Source organism: Leucoraja erinacea, chromosome 21 (genome assembly GCF_028641065.1).
Source record: "Leucoraja erinacea ecotype New England chromosome 21, Leri_hhj_1, whole genome shotgun sequence".
Taxonomy (NCBI): Eukaryota; Metazoa; Chordata; class Chondrichthyes; order Rajiformes; family Rajidae; genus Leucoraja; species Leucoraja erinaceus.
The window spans coordinates 2,151,575-2,171,959 of NC_073397.1; the positions used below are offsets into that span (position 1 = coordinate 2,151,575).

A 20,385-nucleotide genomic window follows, 5' to 3' on the forward strand; every position below is an offset into this window, starting at 1 on the left:
TTGTACATAATCAGTGAACCCTGAAACAGCGTCAACTGGAGAGGGTGGAAACTCCTTTGCCAGTGTTTGTTTGGTAGAATCTGACCCACCTTAAGTAAAATCGGGTGGGGATTGCAGAAACTAGAATTAGCCCAGAACCAAAATAAATCTTATAAAGGGCATCAAATGGATACAATGTCTCCCTATCGTTCCCTGCCAAATATTTATCCCTTAAATAACAATTGAAAGACAATTGAAATGGTCTTCATCTTGATGTTCAAATTACTTGCATTTTTCTCTACATTATATTTGAAAAGTAAATGTGCTGCATTAGGAATGTGCTACAGAAGGAGGGATTGTGGGTTTGGTGATGTAGGTGAGGTACCAGACAAGTTGTTTGCATCAGCTATCAGCATGGAGGTCAGTGTGGGGGATACTAACATGCAAGGGCAGTTAGAGATTAAGGAGGAGGTGGTGGCTGTTGAAGAGCATTAAGGTGGCTAAATGATGGGACCTATTCTTGCCTATTGAGAGAGACGAAAGAGAAGATTGTGGGAGCATTGACGAAGATCTTTGCCTCGTCACTAGCCACATGTGAGGCCCCAGAATGTTGTTCTTTTACTTAAGAATGGATGTAGAGGGAATCCAGGGAATTGTAGGCCAGTGAGCCTCATGTCAGTGGCAGGGAAACCTTATTGGGTAGGATTTTCTCCCATTTGAAAGAGAATGGGTTATTTATGGACAGCTTGCTTGGCTTTGTACATGGTAGGCCCTGTTTTACTAACTTGACCATGTTTTTTGAGGTGACGAAGATGATCAATAAGGGTAGGGGGATGGATGTTGACTGCATGGGTTTTGTTGTAAGGCATTTGATGTATTGAAGTATAAAGCCCCCCATGGTAGGCTGGCCGAGAAGATTAAGATGCATGGCATTTACAGTGGTTTGGCGGTGTGCATTCAGAACTGGTTTACTGATAGGAGGCAGAGGGTTGAAGGACATTATTCAGGCTGGAGGTCTGTGACCAGTGGAATTTCACAAGGATGTCTGTTGGGACTTCTGCTGTTTGGAAGTAAACATGGATGGGTTGGTTAGTAGGTTTGCAGACGGCACCAAGATTGCTGGGGTTGCGGACTGTGAGGAAGGCTGTCGATGTCTACAAGGGGATGTCGATCAGCTATAGAAATGGGCGGGGAAATGGCAGATGGAGTTTAATCTGAACAAATGTGAGGTGTGAGGTAGACAGAGTGTAAAGACGGCATATTGAGTGTTTGCTTTCATGGGTTAGGGCATGGCGCATCAGAGTCAGGAAGTTATGATGCGGTTTTATAGCACTTTGGTGAGGTCACATTCGGAGTTTTGTGTACAGTTCTGGCCGCCCCATTAAAGTAATGTGAAGGCTTTGGCAATGGTACAGGGGCCTGGTCAGGTTGCTCATGTTAACATGAGTGATGATCATTCAACATGGGGCAGTTCAGCTGTTATTTACAAGTGTATCCAGCCCCCTCTGCCTCCTCCCCCCACCCCCCATCAAACTGGAACCCAGTCTCTCCCCTTCTCCATCCCCCCGAGACCAGGTCCCAGTCCCCTCATCCATCCCTCCCACCTCAGATCGGAAGCCCAGACCCCTTCCCCTGCCCCCTCCCTCCACCTCCACCCATATGACCTTGTCTTTTTCTTCTTCTTGCATGTGGCGTGCATGTAGGACAACTTGTTCTATTTGATCTTATTTGATTGTGCATGCCGGGTTGATTGCATTCGTCAAAACAGGACGGACCAGGTGAAGGTTGCAATCTCCCACCCCAATGACCTTGTCTGTATGTACTGGACAGGCAGTCTAGATCCGGAATCTGCTTTGATCTGTCCATGCCTCGCCAGCTTGGGGCTTTGCAAGGTTTTACTCGTAGAATCAGAGAACTGTGCTGCACACAAGCAGTCCTTCTCGGTCCACTCTGTCCGCACTGACCGTGGTCCTTCTGATGTTTGCCAACATTGCTCCTGATCCCCCAACACCTTTCCTTTCCAAGTATTTACAAGCAGCAACGTGTAATTTAGGGCAATAAGTGGAACACACAGGGAAAACGACAGCCTGGCCTCATGCAAAACACAAATTGGCAGCTTACGATCAGGCCTGGAGCTCAGGTCAACAATGTAAATGTTGCTATCAGAGTGCAGGAGAGACATGAAAATCCCAAGGTACAAGGTCTTTCTTTCACACTCAATCAGCTGAAACAATACATCACATCTCCAAATCAGCAACCTGTTTTATAAATGTTTTAGATGTTGCACAGAATCTGAATTATTTGCAATAACCAAGAATCCCTTTACGTTGCAGGAGTTCAGCTGGCCTCATTATGGAAGGGACATCAAGGAAGAGATGTTGGAGATCAAAGTGTACAATTACAGCAAGCTCTTCAGCAACAGGTGCGTCCCTCTGCTCATCTCCCCCAGGGAAGCACAGGTTCTAGCTTGGCATTTAGCATAGTACATCAATCACGCTGCACGATATGTATGGTGAAGGTGGGTACTGGTAGTCTAGCCGGCTGGTGGACATGTGTGACCTTTGCAAGGCAAGAGTGGTCATCTGATCAGGGATTGCAATAGACAATAGGTGCAGGAGTGGGCCATTTGGCCCTTCGAGCCAGCACCACCATTCAATGTGATCATGGCTGATCATCCCCACTCAGTACCCCATTCCTGCCTTCTCCCCATATCCCCTGACTCCGCTATTTTTAAGAGCCCTATCTAGCTCTCTCTTGAAAGCATCCAGAGAACCTGCCTCCACCACCCTCTGAGGCAGAGAATTCCACAGACTCACCAATCTCTGTGAGAAAAAGTGTTTCCTCGTCTCCATTCTGATTGGCTTCCTCCTTATTCTTAAACTGTGGCCCCTGGCACTAGACTCCCCCAACATCGGGAACATGTTTCCTGCCTCTAATGTGTCCAAGCCCTTAACAATCTTATATGTTTCAATGAGATCCCCTCTCAACCTTCTAAACTCCATAGTGTACAAGCCCAGCTGCTCCATTCTCTCAGCATATGACAGTCCCGCCATCCCGGGAATTAACCTTGTTGCAGAAGAGGGTCTCTGGGAAAGGTGTTCTACATGGTACCCTCAGTCTGAAGAAGGGTCCCAGCCTGAAATGTCACCAATTCCCTCTCGCTAAAGATGCTGCCTGTCCTGCTGAGTTACTCAAGTATTTTGTGTCTATCTTCGGTCTATCTACCAGCATCTGCAGCACCTTCCTACACATGTTGTGTTCTCCATAGTGTTAGGAAAGGGATTTATCTTGGTTAGAGGGATGTGAGGGAAATGATTGGATTGAGAAGGAGATGTGTGAAGATATGTATCTTCCAAGCCATAAACACCCCTCAAGAACTAAATCCCTCCCACAGCCAACCCAAACTCACTTCCCCTGACCAGAAGTCTCCACGAAATCCTGCCCCAAATCTCCCAACACTCTGAACTTGCATGGAGCAGCATAGCACAGGAACAGGCCCTTCATCTCACAATGTCCATGCCGAGCATGATGCCATTTTCACTAACCTCTGCCTGCATGTGATCCACATCTCTCCATTCCTTGCTGATAGTTTACACAGCTCATGAGGGGACTATAAGTCTGGTGTGGTTTGGGACTAGAGTGTCAATTATTCTATTGGGACGAGGTTCATCCGGATTTCTATTAAGACTGAGGTGAGAAAAAACGTATTCACCTGGAGAGTTGTGAATTTATGGAATTCCCTGCCACAGAGGGCAGTGGAGGCCAAGTCACTGGATGGATTTAAGAGACAGTTAGATAGAGCTCTAGGGGCTAGTGGAGTCAAGGGATATGGGGAGAAGGCAGGCACGGGTTATTGATATGGGACGATCAGCCATGGCTCGAAGGGCCGAATGGCCTCCTGCACCTATTTTCTATGTTTATATGTTTCTATGATGCTAGGTAGACTAAAATGCTGTAGGAACTCAGCGGGTGAGGCAGCGTCTATGGAGAGAAGAAATAAGCGACGTTTCGGGTCGAGACCCTTCTACAGACTTGGTTTAGAGGATATTAGCTACGAGAGTTTGGACAAACTCGGTTTCTGTTCTCTGGCGCGCAGGAGCAGAGATTTAATAGAAGTTTATAAACTTATAAGAGGTAAAGATAGGAGAGACGATGAGAATCTTTCCTCCAGGGTAGAAATGTCAAAGACTTGCGAGCACAGCTTTAAGGTGAGAAGGGGGAAGTTTAAAGGAGATGTGTGGGGCAAGTGTTTTACACAGCAAGTGGGGGGGGGGGGGCGGGGGGGGGGCGCTTGGAACATGCCAGGAGTGGTGGTGGAGGCAGATATGTTAGTGGCATATAGGAGCTTTCAGATGACCAAGGAATGGAGAGATGTGGATCGCATGCAGACAGAGGAGATTAGTGCAAATGGCATCATGTTCGGCATGGACATTGTGAGATGAAGGGCCTGTTCCTGTGCTGTACTGCTCTATGTTAGTTCAGAGTTCAGACTGTTGGGAGATTTGGGATAGGATTTCGTAGAGACTTCTGGTCAGGGGAAGTGAGTTTGGGTTGGCTGGGGGGAGGGATTCAGTTCTTGAGGGGTGTTGAAGGTTTGGAAGGTGTGGACCTTGCATCAAGGTGGGCGTTAGTTGGAGTGGATGATGTTGGTGTGTGTTGATGCTCAAGTTGTAAAGAGCTGGTGGCATTTCCAACAAGCACCACTTTGAAAATGATTGCTTTTGATTCACTGACCAACCTTCTGAAAATCTACTTGAAAAATTCATCTTGTGTTTATGTTAAAATGTGTTCTGGTGTGTTCCGTTGCTTTTTATTTGTATGACTGACTTGGCAAATGAAATTGCTCATATGTTGCAAAGCAACATAGGCTAACAAAGTATTATTGTGCTTGTGATTGTGAATGTGATTGAAAAATATGAGTAATCTAACAATTTGAATTAAGCTACATGTAATGAGCAGGAGTTACCGGAAAACATTTAAAACATCAGATTGTTCAAACTGGGCAGATTGAAAATGGATGGCTACGTTTCTTAATGTGCTTGTCCCATGGAGCAAAGGGGGAAGAATCTGAACGCTTCTTGTAGAAAGGAGAAACGATAGGAAGGATGTCAACAAAATTCTCTATTCTCTATAGTACAGAGGAGATTTACTAGAATGTTGCCTGGGTTTCAGCAACTAAGTTACAGAGAAAGGTTGAACAAGTTAGGGCATTATTCTTTGGAGCGCAGAAGGTTAAGGGGGGACTTGATAGAGGTTTTTAAAATGATGAGAGGGATAGACAGAGTTGACGTGGAAAAGCTTTTCCCACTGAGAGTAGGGAAGATTCAAACAAGGGGACATGACATGAGAATTAAGGGACTGAAGTTTAGAGGTAACATGAGGGGGAACTTCTTTACTCAGAGAGTGGTAGCGGTGTGGAATGAGCTTCCAGTGAAGGTGGTGGAGGCAGGTTCGTTTTTATCATTTAAAAATAAATTGGATAGTTATATGGATGGGAAGGGAATGGAGGGTTATGGTCTGAGCGCAGGTATATGGGACTAGGGGAGATTATGTGGTCGGCATGGACTAGAAGGGTCGAGATGGCCTGTTTCCGTGCTGTAATTGTTATATGGTTATATGGACTCGAAGCTGAATGTCACGTGTGTATCACCTTTGCTCAGTTTTCTTCCATTGGCCATTGGCATATGAGTCCTGTTGTGACAAATGGCTTCTGTCCTTCCCTCCGACTATACTGATCAGGATGGTTTGCAGCTTCAAGAGGCCACGTTATTGTTTGTGTTTCATCCAGAATAAATGCCAGGGCGCTGCTAGGATGTGAATCAAGAATTGTGTCCAATGTCTAGCAACTATAACCAACGTGCAGCAGCAGATTAATTATCGAAGGGTTCCCTTTATTTTAGGCTGCTGGGTCGCTTGCAGATCAGTCTTCAACAGGTGACCAAAACTGGCCGCCTCGATCTCAAGGAAGCTCTGGTTGACAAGAAGAATTCTCTAACAGATGTGAGTATTACTCTGTTTCCTAATTCCGAGATTCAAGAAGTGATGATGAGTAAGGGGATAACTTGAGGTTATTTTGATCTGGTTCTTCCCTTTCAGTGACTATGTGGCTGAGAGTGAGAGCAGGTGGAGATCTGATGCCATGTCCTGCCTAAAGCTGACAGACATGCACTGGTCAGGGTCGTTCGTGCACAACCCACAAGGGGCACTATGGCCAATATCACTGACTTTCAGTAAGATCACCAGAGGGTACCCACTTTAGGGTGACATTAATCTGAGCATGCAAGTGTACCTGGACTGAAGTTTCAGACTGAAGAAGGGCCTCCCGAAATGTCACCCATTCCTTCTCTCCAGAGATGCTGCCTATCCCGCTGAGTTACTCCAGCATTTTGTGTCTATCTTCGGTGTAAACCAGCACCTGCAGTTCCTTCCCGCATAGATGATATTTCCAAATGAGCAAATAAGTTGAAAGAATTGCCGTCTTCTCAAGACAAACTTTCACAACCTAATCTATTATTTTTCTCAAATCGGTACTTTGGTAGGGTGGGTCCATACTGGTCAGAGCCCGGCTGTTGATTGGAAGTTACTGTAATTTTCTGGAAATTTTGCATATGCAAGATAAATGTTTTTTATTAAATATTAATTTTTCAACTTTCATTTTCATGCCTAATCAAGTATTTGATTGTTAATGGTTTCTCCATTGATGGTCTCATTTCATTTTTTTCTATCTGCCATATTTAGTTTTCATCCCACTTCCTGCCCCTTGCTATGTACCTGCCCAACAGGGGGTAGTTCTGTGTATTTAGCTCATCTGGACGTGGTTCTAGTGAAGGAGACCAGTGTCTACCTGGTCTCAGCACTGATTTCATGCACTCTACAAACTAACAACTTTTGGTTCATATCCTTACTGCAGGATTCTGACCAGCCAAACTCTCTAATTAACTCGTGAAACACAGGCAGAGTAGAATGGAGTATCATTCTGTTCTGGTTGTATGCACCAAATAGCGTCAGACAGGTGGAAAGATCAGACCGCATGCCACTAAACCTGCCTGACTTGCAAATTAGAAAGGGCAGCCGACAATGAATAAGCACCTTCACTTGGCGGATTGTTGCTATGGCATTATCTCAAAACACAGCACAAGAATCAAATGATGTCTGCTAACTCTGGGCTCCCACATTCTTTTAGTGTTGACGCACTTGAATGGCATGAAGGAAAAATGCTGTAGAATTGTTGCCAAGACAGGATGCTGGAGGATAAATGCCATTACCTCCGGGTCACTCGTTTTTCCGAGTATTCTACCAGCTTAAGAATTATTGGCAGACCTTTCATGTTCAGCAACAACCGTAAACGCTGTTGGGGTGTTCGAGTCAGTTTTTTAAAAGCAGGTTCTCGTGAATGAGGAGTGCTAGAGTATAGGTGGAACAGCACCATCGACAAAATAAAACATAAACACCATATTACAGTAAAGATTTGATCTGCTCGCCTCCAATTCCCCCCCTTCCCCCCCCCCCCCTCTCCCCCTCCCCCACCACATTCGGTCTGAAGAAGGATCCCGACCCGAAACATCACCTATCCATGTAAATCATAGACATTGCCTGACCCGCTGAGTTACTCCGGAACTTTATGTCTATCTTTGATACAAACCAGCATCTGCAGTTCCTTTTTATTACATACTGTATAGAACAGTACTACACAGGAACAGCCATCACCCATCATTTCTGTAGTGACCATGGTGCCAAACAACCATTGCATACGATCCCTCTATTCTGTTGGTGTTTAAATGCCTCCTAAATGCTGTTATAATATGTTTCTACCACCCACCAAATTTGTATCGAAACAAAATGTCTGACAAATCTCCTATAAACTTTCACCTATCATCTTAAATCCCTGGTATTTGACATTTCCATATTGGGGAAAAGTACTCTGACTGTCTACCCTATCTACACCACTCATGATTCCAGGTATTTCTATCAAGTCACTCCTCGACCTCCACCATTTCAAGAAACAAAATCCAAGCTAACCAAATTCTCCGGATAGCGAATTCTCTCAACTCGGGCAACATCCTGGTGACCCTCTTCTGCACTCCCTTCAAAGCCTCTACACCCTTCGTACTGTGTGGTGACATGAACTGCAGATGGCCTAAACTAAGTGTTGTACAGCTGCATGGTGGCACAGTGGTAGAAATGCTATCTCACAGCGCCAGAGACCCGGGTTCGATCCTGACTATGGTTGCTGTCTGTATGGACTTTGTTCATTCTCTCCATGATTTTCCCCGGGTGCTCCGGTTTCCTCCAACACTCCAAAGTCCTTGATGATCGTTGTACCATAGTAGAGGTATCAAAAACAAGAGGACATACATTAATGTGAAAGGAAGGAGTTTTGAAGGGGAGTTGAGGGGAAACATTTTACACCAAGTGATTGATATCTGCAACTCGCTGCCAGATGAGGATTCAGATACACCACGTGTTACTATCTTTGTCTGATTTCAGATACTGGTGGATCTGGAGATCCGGTACCTACCGGTCGAAGGAGCTGTGGGAACGTGGGCAGAAAATGACTTTGTGGTTGATTTAAGTGACGGGTTAGTGAATATTCATCATATATAGCATATCCATAGAGATTTCATCCATGTCCATTCCAGTCCTGTTACTTTCCCTGTTCCCGTGATGGGTCTGCTGACGGGAACAGGAATTTGAGTCTTTGTCAGTTTCACTTCCGCTGGTGAAGGAGCAGACGGAGGTATGGTTGACTCAAGCTACCAGAGCTACTCGCCTTCCAATTCAGAAATGTGCCAGTTACCAGAGGAGTCAGATAGCATGGTCTGGACAGAGTGATCAGAGGTAGGTTTAAACTAGGCTGGCAGGAGGTGGGACCCAAAGTAGTCATGTATCAGATGCAAATGTTCAAGCAGATGGAGAGGTTAAAATGAATGAAGGTGGGGCACATCAAGGGCAGGGCAGAGGGGGGTGTGAGGTAGGAGAGGAGGGGGCAGAGGGGGCAGGGCAGGGCAAGGAGGGGGTTAAGGACAGGACAAGGAGTAAGGAAGATTTGATCAGCTAAGCTGCATTTATGTTAATGCAAGAAGTCTGACAGCAGGGCAGACGAACTCAGAAGATGGATCAGCCCAAGGGATAATGATATTATACCTGCTACAAAAACATGGTGGTGCGATACTCAATGTTCCAGAGTACCAATATTTCTAGTGACAGAGGTGGAGATAAAGAGGAGGTGAAGTTGTATTATTCATTAGGGAGAACATTGCTACTTTAGAGAGGATATTCCAGGAGCTTTTTCCAGCAAGCCTATACGAATAGAAAAAGAAATGGGCGATCATTTTCATGGGATTAAACTGTGGGTCTCCAAAACTCAGTGGGAATGTAGGAAAACCACAGATAGGTGGTCTGAAGTTTAGGGGTAACATGAGGGGGAACTTCTTTGCTCAGAGAGTGGTAGCTGTGTGGAATGAGCTTCCAGTGAAGGTGGTGGAGGCAGGTTCGTTTTTTATCATTTAAAAATAAATTGGATAGTTATATGGATGGGAAGGGAATGGAGGGTTATGGTCTGAGCGCAGGTATATGGGACTAGGGGAGATTATGTGTTCGGCACGGACTAGAAGGGTCGAGATGGCCTGTTTCCGTGCTGTAATTGTTATATGGTTTAAAAAGACGACTGACGCAAACGCAAAAAAAAAAAAAAAAAAAAAAAAAAAAAAAGGTGTTGGAATAATCGGGGTGCAATAATCGCTAACGTCCCAAATGTTGACTTGGCGTTCCTTGGATTAGATGAGAGGCGGCCCAGTGGCGCAGCTGTAGAGTTGCTGTCTTACAGCGCCGGAACCCAGGTTCGATCCTGTCTACGGGTCTGTACGGAGTTCGTATATTTTCCCCGTGGTTTTCTCCGAGATCTTCGGTTTCCTCCCACATTCTAAAGACCAAGGTTAATTGGCTTGATATAAATGTAAGATATCCCTAGTGTGTGTAGGATAGTGATAGTGTGTGAGGATTACTGGTTGGTGCAGACTCGGTGGACCGAAGGGCCTGTTTCCATGCTGTATCTCTAAACTAAACTAAACTAAAAACTGATGAGGGAGAATTTTTCACGTGTGCCTAGGTAAGCTTTCTGAAGCAGCATGTGGACTATTCTAATGGAGAATAGGCTACACTCAACTTCCTTGTAGGAAATGAGGCTGGGCAAGTGCATGGTTCCATAATGCGCTAATTCCCTAGAATGTTGTAACACTGGTAGACAGCGTCATGAAGGAAATATATATGGCCTGCTGCCTTCATGGAATTCAACACAGGTGTTGGGATGTCACATTACAAATGAACAAGTCATTGGTGAGAGGACAATTGGTGTCATGTGTGCAGTTCTGACGGCCTTGCTAGAAGAAGGATATGGTTAAACTTGAAACGATGCAAAAATGATTCATAGGAATGTTGTCTGGAATGGACGGCTTGAGTTATGAGGAGAGACGGGATAAACTGAGGCTTTTTCTTCCGTGCAGAAGAAGCTGAGAGGTGACCTTGTAGCCATTTATAAAATCTTAAGAGGCTTATAAAAGGATGGATAGACACAGTAAATGTTTCCACAGTATACATCTAAAATGATGGTAGGTTTATGGGACGAGCTGCCAGTGGAAGTGGGAGGGGAGAATTCAATTACAATCTCCAACATTTGGACAGATACATGGGTAGGGAAGGTTTAACGGGATATGGGCCAAATGAAGGCAGGTAGCATTTGAGGAGATAGGCATCTTGGTTGGTATGGATAAGTTGGGCCAAAGGGCCTGTTTCTGTGCTGTATAACTCTTTGCATTTAAGCAATAAGAGCTCATGGCCCTGGTGCTAGTGCTGGCTTCAATCTGCATTAGTTTCACATCCTTGTTCTGGTGGGTTTGCACACTAAAGGGCCTGCCCCGCCAGCATGCCATTGCATGCGTCTACCACGACCAAACGTGGTCGCTTGAGGCGTACGGTCTCGCGGGGCCGGTTCCAATTCGAACCGTGGAGCCGTATGGAGTTGTGCGGAGCTGGTCCCGACCAATCAGCTGGACAGGAGGCGGGCCGACTGAATTTGGACGTCGCATGGCGCCGGGCGGTGACGTCATCGCGCAACGCCACGCGCTAGGCGTAGGTCATCAAGACGCTGTGTACGACGTCAAGACGCTGCGTACGCCCTCAATGCGCCTGCGGGCCGACAGGCCGTTGACGCGCGGGATTTTCAGACAGTGCAAGATTTTTGGAGCCCCGCGCGATGTCGGGACCAGCCCCGCACAACTCCATACGCCTCCGCCGATCGAAATGGGACCGGTCCCACGAGGCCGTACGCCTCAAGCGACCACGTTTGGACGCGCTAGACGCATGCTATCGCATGCTGGTGGGACAGGCCCATGAGGTCCCCAGGCACCTTTAGCTGAATTATTCAATAGTGCTGAACTATAAGTCAATCACACTGCGACCCCTTCAAAAGATTAACTTACTCACTACCGGATGGTTATAGCTTTATTAAATTGAATTGTTTTCATATTCTCTCAACAGGGATGATCTGATCATCAGAAATGACAACTTTGAAAGTCTCAGGTAAGATGCTCCTGAATTCTGGTGCATTATTCCACAATAAACCTTTCATTGTTTTCTATTCACTCTGAGGGTAAGTCGTTTAGTCCTTGTGTTGCACCATTCAATGACCACTGATCAGCTGAACTCCATTTGAAACTAAATTACTTCTAAGTGGGAGAGTGGAGGGGAGAATGTAGCCTGTTCCAGCTGCTACAGTCAGGCAAACACCTCCGTCGCCATGCTGTGAAAACGGAGAGGATGAGAAGGAGTTTCTTCCCATAGGCCATTAGGACTGTAAACTCACCAGGGACTAACTTACTGTGCCATTTTACTGTTGTGTGGTGTCCGTTTTTTTTCTTTTTTCCAGCTGCTGTAGCTTTTTTCAGGCAAACACCTCCGTCGTCCATGCTGTGAAAACGTTGGAGAGCCACTTTGATGGAGCCTGGGGTTTCTTCCCAGCAGGCGAAAGGACTGTAAACTCCATTCTCACCATGCCATTTAACTTGCTGTAAGTTTGACAGTTAGTTTGTGTGGGTTTCCCAGAGTAAAAACCATTTTTTAAATGTTGTGCCCTCTATTTAAGAAAGGTTGCAAAGAAAGCTTCGGAGGCTATAGGACTGTGTACTCCTATCTCACCAGGGACAAGTTGCTGGTGCCATTTTACTGTTGTGTGGTGTCTTTTTAAAATGGCGTTTTTTTTCTTTTTTCCTCCCACAAATATGTAATATGTCAATATGTGACTCTGTTCCATTCTGTTTTGTAGTTTTTTTGCACAATCCGCAGGCATTGCCACTTTCATTTCACAGCACGTCTCGTCTGTGTATGTGACAAATAAACTTGACTTGACTTGACTTGGGCAGTCTTCACTGGCACAATAATTAGGCAGCAAATTATCTGTTTACGTAGCGTTGAAGAATTTGCTAAATGTGCTGCCACTTTGATGGCTGCCTGGGTCAGATCTTTGTCAACACTCGAAATCAGTTATCTCTTTACAACAAGCATTTTTAATATGCCAGTTAACTTGCTGTAAGGTTCACAGCTTAGTTTGTGTGGGTTCTGTGGACAAAGAACCCCCATAACGTATAACATATATAACAATTACAGCACGGAAACAGGCCATCTCGGCCCTACAAGTCCGTGCCGAACAAATTTTTTTTCCCCTTAGTCCCACCTGCCTGCACTCATACCATAACCCTCCATTCCCTTCTCATCCATATGCCTATCCAATTTGTTTTTAAATGATACCAATGAACCTGCCTCCACCACTTCCACTGGAAGCTCATTCCACACCGCCACCACTCTCTGAGTAAAGAAGTTCCCCCTCATATTACCCCTAAACCTCTGTCCCTTAATCCAGCTAAAATAAAAACATAGGGAAGATTACACCTTGGTGACTTGAAGGTTGCTAATGTTGTGCCTCTATTTAAGAAAGGTTGCAAAGAAAAGCTTTGGAACTATACACCATTAAGCCTAACATCTGTGATGGGCAAGTTGCTGGAGAGGATTCTGAGAGGTACAATTGGATAGACCGAGGCTGATTAGGGACAGTCAGCATGATTTTGTACCAGGGAGATCATGTCTCACAAATTTGATTGAATTGTTTGAAGAAGTAACCAAGAGGACAAAGCTGTAGACATTGTCTATCTGGACCAGTAAGGCCTTTAATGAGGTTCTGCATGGTAGGTTGCTCTGGAAGATTCGATCGCATGGGATCTAGGGACAGCTAAAGAATTGGTAGTGGAAAGTTGATTTTCAGACTGGAGGTTTGTGACTAGTGCTGTGCGTCGGGGATGTGTTGGGTACGTTGATGGTTGTGTTTTATATCAACGATTTAGATGAGAATGTGCAAGGCATAAGTAGTGTGCTTCCAGATGACACTAACGAAGGTGGTATCGGAGACAGTGAAACGAGTTATCAAAAATTACAGTGGGCTCTTGATAAGTTGGACAAGTGGGCTGAGGAATGGTAAATGGAATTAATATAGATAAGTGCGAGATGTTGCACTTTGGGAAGTCAGATGTGGACAGGGCCCTGTGGAGTTTTGTAGAACGGGGGGATCCTGGAGTGAAGGTAACAAATTCCCTGAAAGGGGTGTCATAAGCAGATAGGGTGATAAAGAAGACTTTTGGTACATTGGCCTTCATCAATCAATAGAAGTGGGGTTGTTCCATTACAATTTTACAAGACATTGGTGAGGTCACAGTTGGAGTATTGTGTTCTATTTTTGTCACCTTGTTATGGGAAGGATGTTATTAAGCTGGAAAGAGCCAGAGAAAATTTACAAGGATGTTGCCAGGACAATAAGGAGAGATTGGACAACTCTAGGGCCTTATTCCTTGGTGCAGAAGACTGATTTTATAGAGGTGTATAAAATTATAAGGGGAATTGCTAGGATTACTGCACATGGTCTTACCAAACATAGCAGAATCAAGAACCAGCGGTTTAAGGTGAGAAGGGAAAGATTTAATAAGAACCTGAGAGGCAGCATTTTCACTCAGAAACTAGTGGGTATATGGAAAGAGCTGAACCAGATACGATAACAACATTTCAAAGACACTTGGATAGGTACATCGATAGGAAAGATAGAAGGACCAAATGTGGGCAAATGTGTCTAGCCTAGATGGGTCATCTTGGTTGGCGTGGATGAGTTGAGAACCAACTTGTGGGTTCCCCACTGCATCCAGGTCTTCACCCACAGGCAACACCTCACATAAAAGTTGTAGATTTGATCAGAGTCTCCTTATTGTTTCTCCGTTTGTTGCAGCCCGAATGAACTGGCGAAAGCCGACCAACTGGATAGAAGGATGAAGTCCCTTGGACGGAAACTAGTGAATGACGATGATGGTGATGATAATGAAGATGAGGATGATGTTGATATTTGCGACATTGATATCAGTTCGATATCTTTCACACCACAGAAAAGGTGATCGACAAGCCAAAAGCCACATGTTTATTTTAGTCCTTGAGAACAGCAATTGTTCATTTAGGTGATAAAACCGTGGAATGTTTTTGTGATTTGTAATGCTATGAGTATCAATTTACATGAAGAGATGATCCAAGAATGAAACCCTTGCCCCCTCTGCTCCAAATGAGGGATAATGAGTCTGATACCCAGTATTCTTGAGAGTGCAATGGTCACTGTGGGGTTCCTGATTTATATGCAATGGATAGGAATATTGGGGTCACTCTTATATTGCGCGATATGGGGCAGTATTATTGAGATCCACTTTATAGGGCATAACAAAGAGAATAATGGCAGTATGATTTCCTGGTGTTCTGGGCAGTATTATTAACATCTCTCTTGATACAATTGAGCTGGTTTGCATTGGTTCCCTTGACCAGCTCCATTGCAAGATAAGGTTGAGTGGAATTGGTCATCGTGTATTTGACATTCCCATTCTTTGAGAGATACGCAGGATGACCTTGGTTGCTCAAACTCCTTGGGGGATGTAATGTACTGTGCAGAGAATTACTCTGTCTGTGGCTGATTCCATGTCCATCACTCTCCTGCTAAGGTGTGTGATAAACATGCACACAAAGAACCGCAATTGTCGGTTTATCAAAACAGACACAAATTGCTGGAGCAACACAGCAGGTCAGGCAGCATCTCTGGAGGACATAGATTGGTGACGTCTCAGCTCTGACCTTCTTCAGACTTTAACGTGTCTTCATTTCTAAGTTTAACATCTTAATTTCTATTCACAGTCGTTCAAGGTTTTCCACTAAGGCAGACCAACGTACGTCTAGAATACAGAATTTCCAGGTAATGAAGATTAAGTATTTATTTTAAATTGCATTATGAGATGAGCCTTATTCAGAGTTGCATAGAATTTGTGGCATATAAACTATTTAGAGTCATACAGCATGGAAACAGATCTTTCAGCCCAACCTGCCCATGCCGACCAAGATGCCCCATCTACACTAGTCCCACCTTCCCGCATTTGGCTCGTATCCCTCTAAACCTTTCCTATCCATGTACCTGTCCAAATGTCTTTTAAATGTTGTTGTAATACCTGGCTCAACTACCTCCTCTGGCAGCTCGTTCCATGTACAAATCACACAAAGTGTGAAAAGTTGCTCCTCAGCTTCCTATTAAATCTTTCCCACTCGCCTTACCCTATGTCATCTAGTTCTTTTGGCCCATGCATCCCAAGAGATCTAACCTTTGGGCCAGTCTCCAAAGTGAGACCTTGTCAAATACTTTATTGATGTCTTCTTGAGGGCCTCCAGACTCCCTATAGAAATGAGATTTCTTCCAACCTGCTCCCACAAAGCTGTAAACCATCAGACCAATCTCTCCATCTTCTGCCATTCTTCACTGTTTTGTGCGTCAGTTTTGTCCCAGGTGTGTCAGAGCCCACTGCATTCATCATGGCATTGGAGTACCAATGAACAGTGGGATGAGTACTATTGTAAGCTGTGACATATGTAGCAATTCTTGTGTTTTTTCCTTCAGATTGCGATTACCATATCTGAGGCACGTAAGCTAGTCGGTGTCAACATTGACCCTGTGGTACACGTGAGAGTGGGAGATGACAAAAAGCACACGTCTACACAGAAGTCCACCAATTGCCCATTCTATAATGAGGTAACTCTGTCCATTACTGCAGACGGAATCATTCCGAAATCAAGAGAATCATGTTGGGAATTTATTGTTAAAGAATATATTTTGTATATTAGAAGGAATCTAATTTATGGGGTATGAACAGTAGTAATAGATCTGATTTTCAAAGTGTACCAGATAGTATTTTGGGGTCTGGTGTTTAATAGGGTATTGGAGTATAATTTGGAGCTTGCAGTGACAGTGTTGTAAGGAACTTGGTTGTAATGGACTTGTTTTAATGTTTTCATTATGATCTTGTTTTATTTCTTCCTAGTATTTTGTCTTTGAATTCCAAGAACCAGCAGCTGTCTTGTTTGATAAAATCATTGAAATTGTTGTAAGTATGAAGCCCTTTAACTATTGAGTTGAATTGTCATCAAATATTCAAGAACTGAAAAAAATGATTTTTGATTGTGATTGAAAATGTCTGCACAAGTGGTATCCCCTGCTTCAATGCACGATGCATGCTGACAGCATTTTACACTTTGTTCTTTAATTTTATTCAGCGTTAATTGGGGAAAAAATGTCCTGCATCTACCCTGTCTATACCCCTCACAATGTTATATACATCACCCATCTCCACTCTTAACCTTTTCCACTCCAGGGAGAACAGCCCTGACCTGAGTGACCCACTCCGTCCCAGACCTGTCCTGCTGGCCCTCTGTACCTTCTCCAGTGCTGCCCAATCTCCCTCTACTGCGATGACCAGTAGTAGTCTGACCAACGTTTCCTAAGAAGGGCTATTTATAATGTGCTGCCATCACCGTAGAGCCTCAAACAATGGGTAGGTGAGGGCCCAGCGTGTCCCTTGTATTCAGAGGCAGCTACGTTGAGGCATATTTTGTCAGGATGTAATACTAGTCTTTCTCAGGGTTGCTATACTTGGCTGCATAACCAGGTATTCTGCAAGTGTAATTCTGCAGCAATTGAGAGGAGGACAAAGGACATTTATTGTCACATATACCAATATGTGACATTTGAGTTGCCATTTACAGCACACCAATAAAAATAAAACACAACATTAAAGAATTTAACATTAAACATAAAAAGCATCCCCCCACAATGGTTCCCACTGGCAACAAAGTCCAGTCCTCTTCCTCTTGTTCACCCATGGTCGGGCCTATTGAGGCGTCCGCAGTTACCGCAACGGTGGCCCGATGTTACAGGCCCTCTCACCGGATAATGGAGCTCCGGCGTCGGGAGAGCCCTCTCAGCGGCCTGGAGTGTCTGGAAGGGCACAGGAGAGCACAGGTGAATTCAGTCGGCATCAGGACTGAGAGGGTAGCGGTTCATTGTGTCCGTGAGGGAGAGAAAGGTAGACGAGGGAAGCTTTCAGACAGGCATGAGTTGGGCCAGTTACGGGGAACCAGTGATTGGGAGATGCAGGTAGATTTGGGAGGAAAGCTTGTTTGTTCCGTAAGAAATAGTTACCACTTGTTTGAGGCCTGATAAAGTGTTTTGGTCAGTTAGTCACTGGGATAGTGTATTTTATAGAACTGAAGGTACCTTGGGAGAACTTAGTGGATGAGGCTTATGAAAGGAAAAAGCTTAGATATGTAGGATCTGCTTAGATCAAAGCTTAGATCTGGGATGCCAGAACCAACTGTTGAGCCTTCCTGAGGCCTTGTGGGCCTAACTCAATGAAACATCAGTGAAGGGAGGTGCCTACTTGATAACCCCAATAATATACTTGCATCTAATATAATTAGATGCCCCACTACACAGTGGAATGTTTCCTATAAAGGGGCACAGAAAGATGTTAATAACATAAAGAGTTGCCTTAAAGTAATGAATAAGTGTGGGGAGAATACTCCCAGATTTGTCTCCCATTACTTGGATGAACTGCTGCTGGTGACATTTTCTAACATGGATGTAACGAGCCTACTTGGGAGAATGGAGCAGCTGTACGCTGAGGTCTGTTCTATGAAGCACGTCATGCAGCTACAGGCTGATGTAAGCGAAGATTTTCGTTCCATCACAGTGGAAATTGATCGCCGAGTGGGTGCATTGGAGCGCACCCCTGACCTGACTCGGGAGCGGTGGTCTGGATGCGTTGGCGGTGTTGGATGGAGCCATTGGCATGGCAGATACAGCACTGGGAGCTGCATTGGCAGGAGCCTCTGGCTTAGTTGTCGCAGTGATGGCTGCGGTGGAGGGCCATGCATTAAACGTGGAGAATAGTCCCAGTGGTCTAACGTTGCAAGACTCTCCAAAGTGGAGTCATGTTGTGAACAAGGGTCAACGTCGGGCTCCAGCCAACACTGTTGGTAAACCAAAATTGTGCACTATTACCACCGGGCAGAGGAAGAAACCCAGTAACGCTGTGCCTATTATTGGTACCGGAGCTGCGGGCAACATCAAAATGATTAAGACTAAGCTGGTGAGTGTTTTTGCCTCCAAGTTTTCACCGGATCTAGATGTCAGAACTTTATCTGTCTATCTTAATGAAAAACTTAGCCATGACGTTACCTGTCAACAGATTGACACTGTACACAGTAGATACAGTTCATTTAAAGTATCTGCGGAATGCAATGAGGTTGGCGAAATGTACAGTCTGGAGCTCTGGCCAGAAGGGGCATTTGTCCGGCGTTATTACGAGCTGCGAAGGGTTGGAGTCATCGGATCAAGCACTGCGCCTACTGCGGGGGGAATGAGTCTGCCTGCTGGTGCTAGGGACATTCGCTAAATGAACATGTGGGTACTATCCTGCAACTGTCATGGCCTACGTTCGGGCCAGAGCGCAGGGGATAAAGCTCGCCGCTCAGGTGTTGACAACCTCCTGGAGAACTGTGACATACTATGTATGCAAGAGACATTCTTAGCGAAGCAAGACTTGGACAAACTCAATTCTCTCAATGACAACTTTCATGGGGCTGGGGAGTCTACAACTGATCTTGGCATGGGAATAGTCAGAGGTAGGATACCAGGTGGTGTGGCTATTCTATGGAACAAGAAGCTTGACTCATCAGTAAATGTGATCCGGCTTGATGTTGACTGGAGCATTGCCATACACTTTGCTCACAAAGACGAGGAATTTGTTATCCTGAATGTATATACACCCTATGAATACCATCAGAATGAGGATGGATATTTAAATAGAATTGCTTTCATCTATTCTTTCATTCAAAACAATAATTATTGTAGTGTATATGTCATTGGGGATATGAATGCAGATATCTCAGATAGGAACTCATTATTTGCCAATCATATAGCTCAGTTCTGTCAAGATAATAATTTAATATTGTCAAGCAAAGTGCTTTTACCTACAGATAGTTATACTTATATTAGTGAGGCCTGGCACACCACGTCATGGCTGGACCACTGTACTAGTACAGCTGATGCACATGCCTCATTGGGGTGTATGAGCATTCTGTACGGGGCAGCAATGACTGATCATATACCTGTTGCTATGACAATAAATGTTGAACACACACCTGTGGTATCCAGAGATAGAAATAGCTTTAAAACAGAAAAACTGGACTGGTCAACGCTCACAAAGGAAGACATCCTAGCCTATTATGCCCATACAGATAAATCCTTCAGCAATATTCATCTACCTAAAGATGCAATAACATGTAGTAAAGATATGAAGCATAGGAGAGATATCTGCTCCATGTATAATTATATAGTAAGTGCCTTATATGTAGGCAGTAAGCCCTACTGCAAGCATAAAAATAAGACACGCAACATCAGGGCTGGCTGGTATAAGTATGTAGCTGAGTATCATACTGAAGCCCGTGAAGCCACCAACTCATGGGCTATGGCAGGTAGACCCAGACAGGGGCCTGTGTTTGAGCACAAGAAGCTCACTAATGCAAGGTATAAGTATGCTGTTCGCTTCATCTGTAAAAATGAGCAAGCTATGAGGGCTGATTCCATGGCTAAGAAGCTGCTAAGTAACAATGCTCCAGATTTTTGGAAGGAAGTGAGAGCTCTTAACAGTTGTAAAACATCTCTACCATGTACTGTAGATGGAATCTCCGGAACAGCTAATATCGCGGAGTTATGGCGACAACATTATAGCACTTTATTCAACTGTGTCCAAGGTGACTTGTATAGGGTGGACAATATTGAGAGTAATGACTCGATGGCGATTATGTCACATGAGGTGTATCATGCCATGAACAAGCTGTCCAACAACAAAGCAAGTGGCTTGGATCATATTCCTGCTGAACATCTCAAGTGTGCAAGTATGAGGATAGCTCCTCTCCTTGCTATTTGTTTTACTGGCTTTATGATTCATGGCT

At 44.7% G+C, this 20,385-nt stretch overlaps 1 protein-coding gene across 1 annotated transcript in view; it reads left to right on the forward strand.

The window, feature by feature from the left end:
• Positions 1 to 20,385, forward strand: part of fer1l4 (fer-1 like family member 4) — a 118,680-nt gene that overhangs the window by 9,042 nt on the left and 89,253 nt on the right. The window contains exons 3-10 of the mRNA XM_055652728.1: positions 2,313 to 2,401; positions 5,880 to 5,979; positions 8,467 to 8,558; positions 11,515 to 11,556; positions 14,300 to 14,458; positions 15,241 to 15,298; positions 15,992 to 16,123; positions 16,413 to 16,475. Of these exons, the coding sequence (XP_055508703.1) occupies positions 2,313 to 2,401; positions 5,880 to 5,979; positions 8,467 to 8,558; positions 11,515 to 11,556; positions 14,300 to 14,458; positions 15,241 to 15,298; positions 15,992 to 16,123; positions 16,413 to 16,475 (735 nt within the window). The remainder of the gene's footprint in view (positions 1 to 2,312; positions 2,402 to 5,879; positions 5,980 to 8,466; positions 8,559 to 11,514; positions 11,557 to 14,299; positions 14,459 to 15,240; positions 15,299 to 15,991; positions 16,124 to 16,412; positions 16,476 to 20,385) is intronic.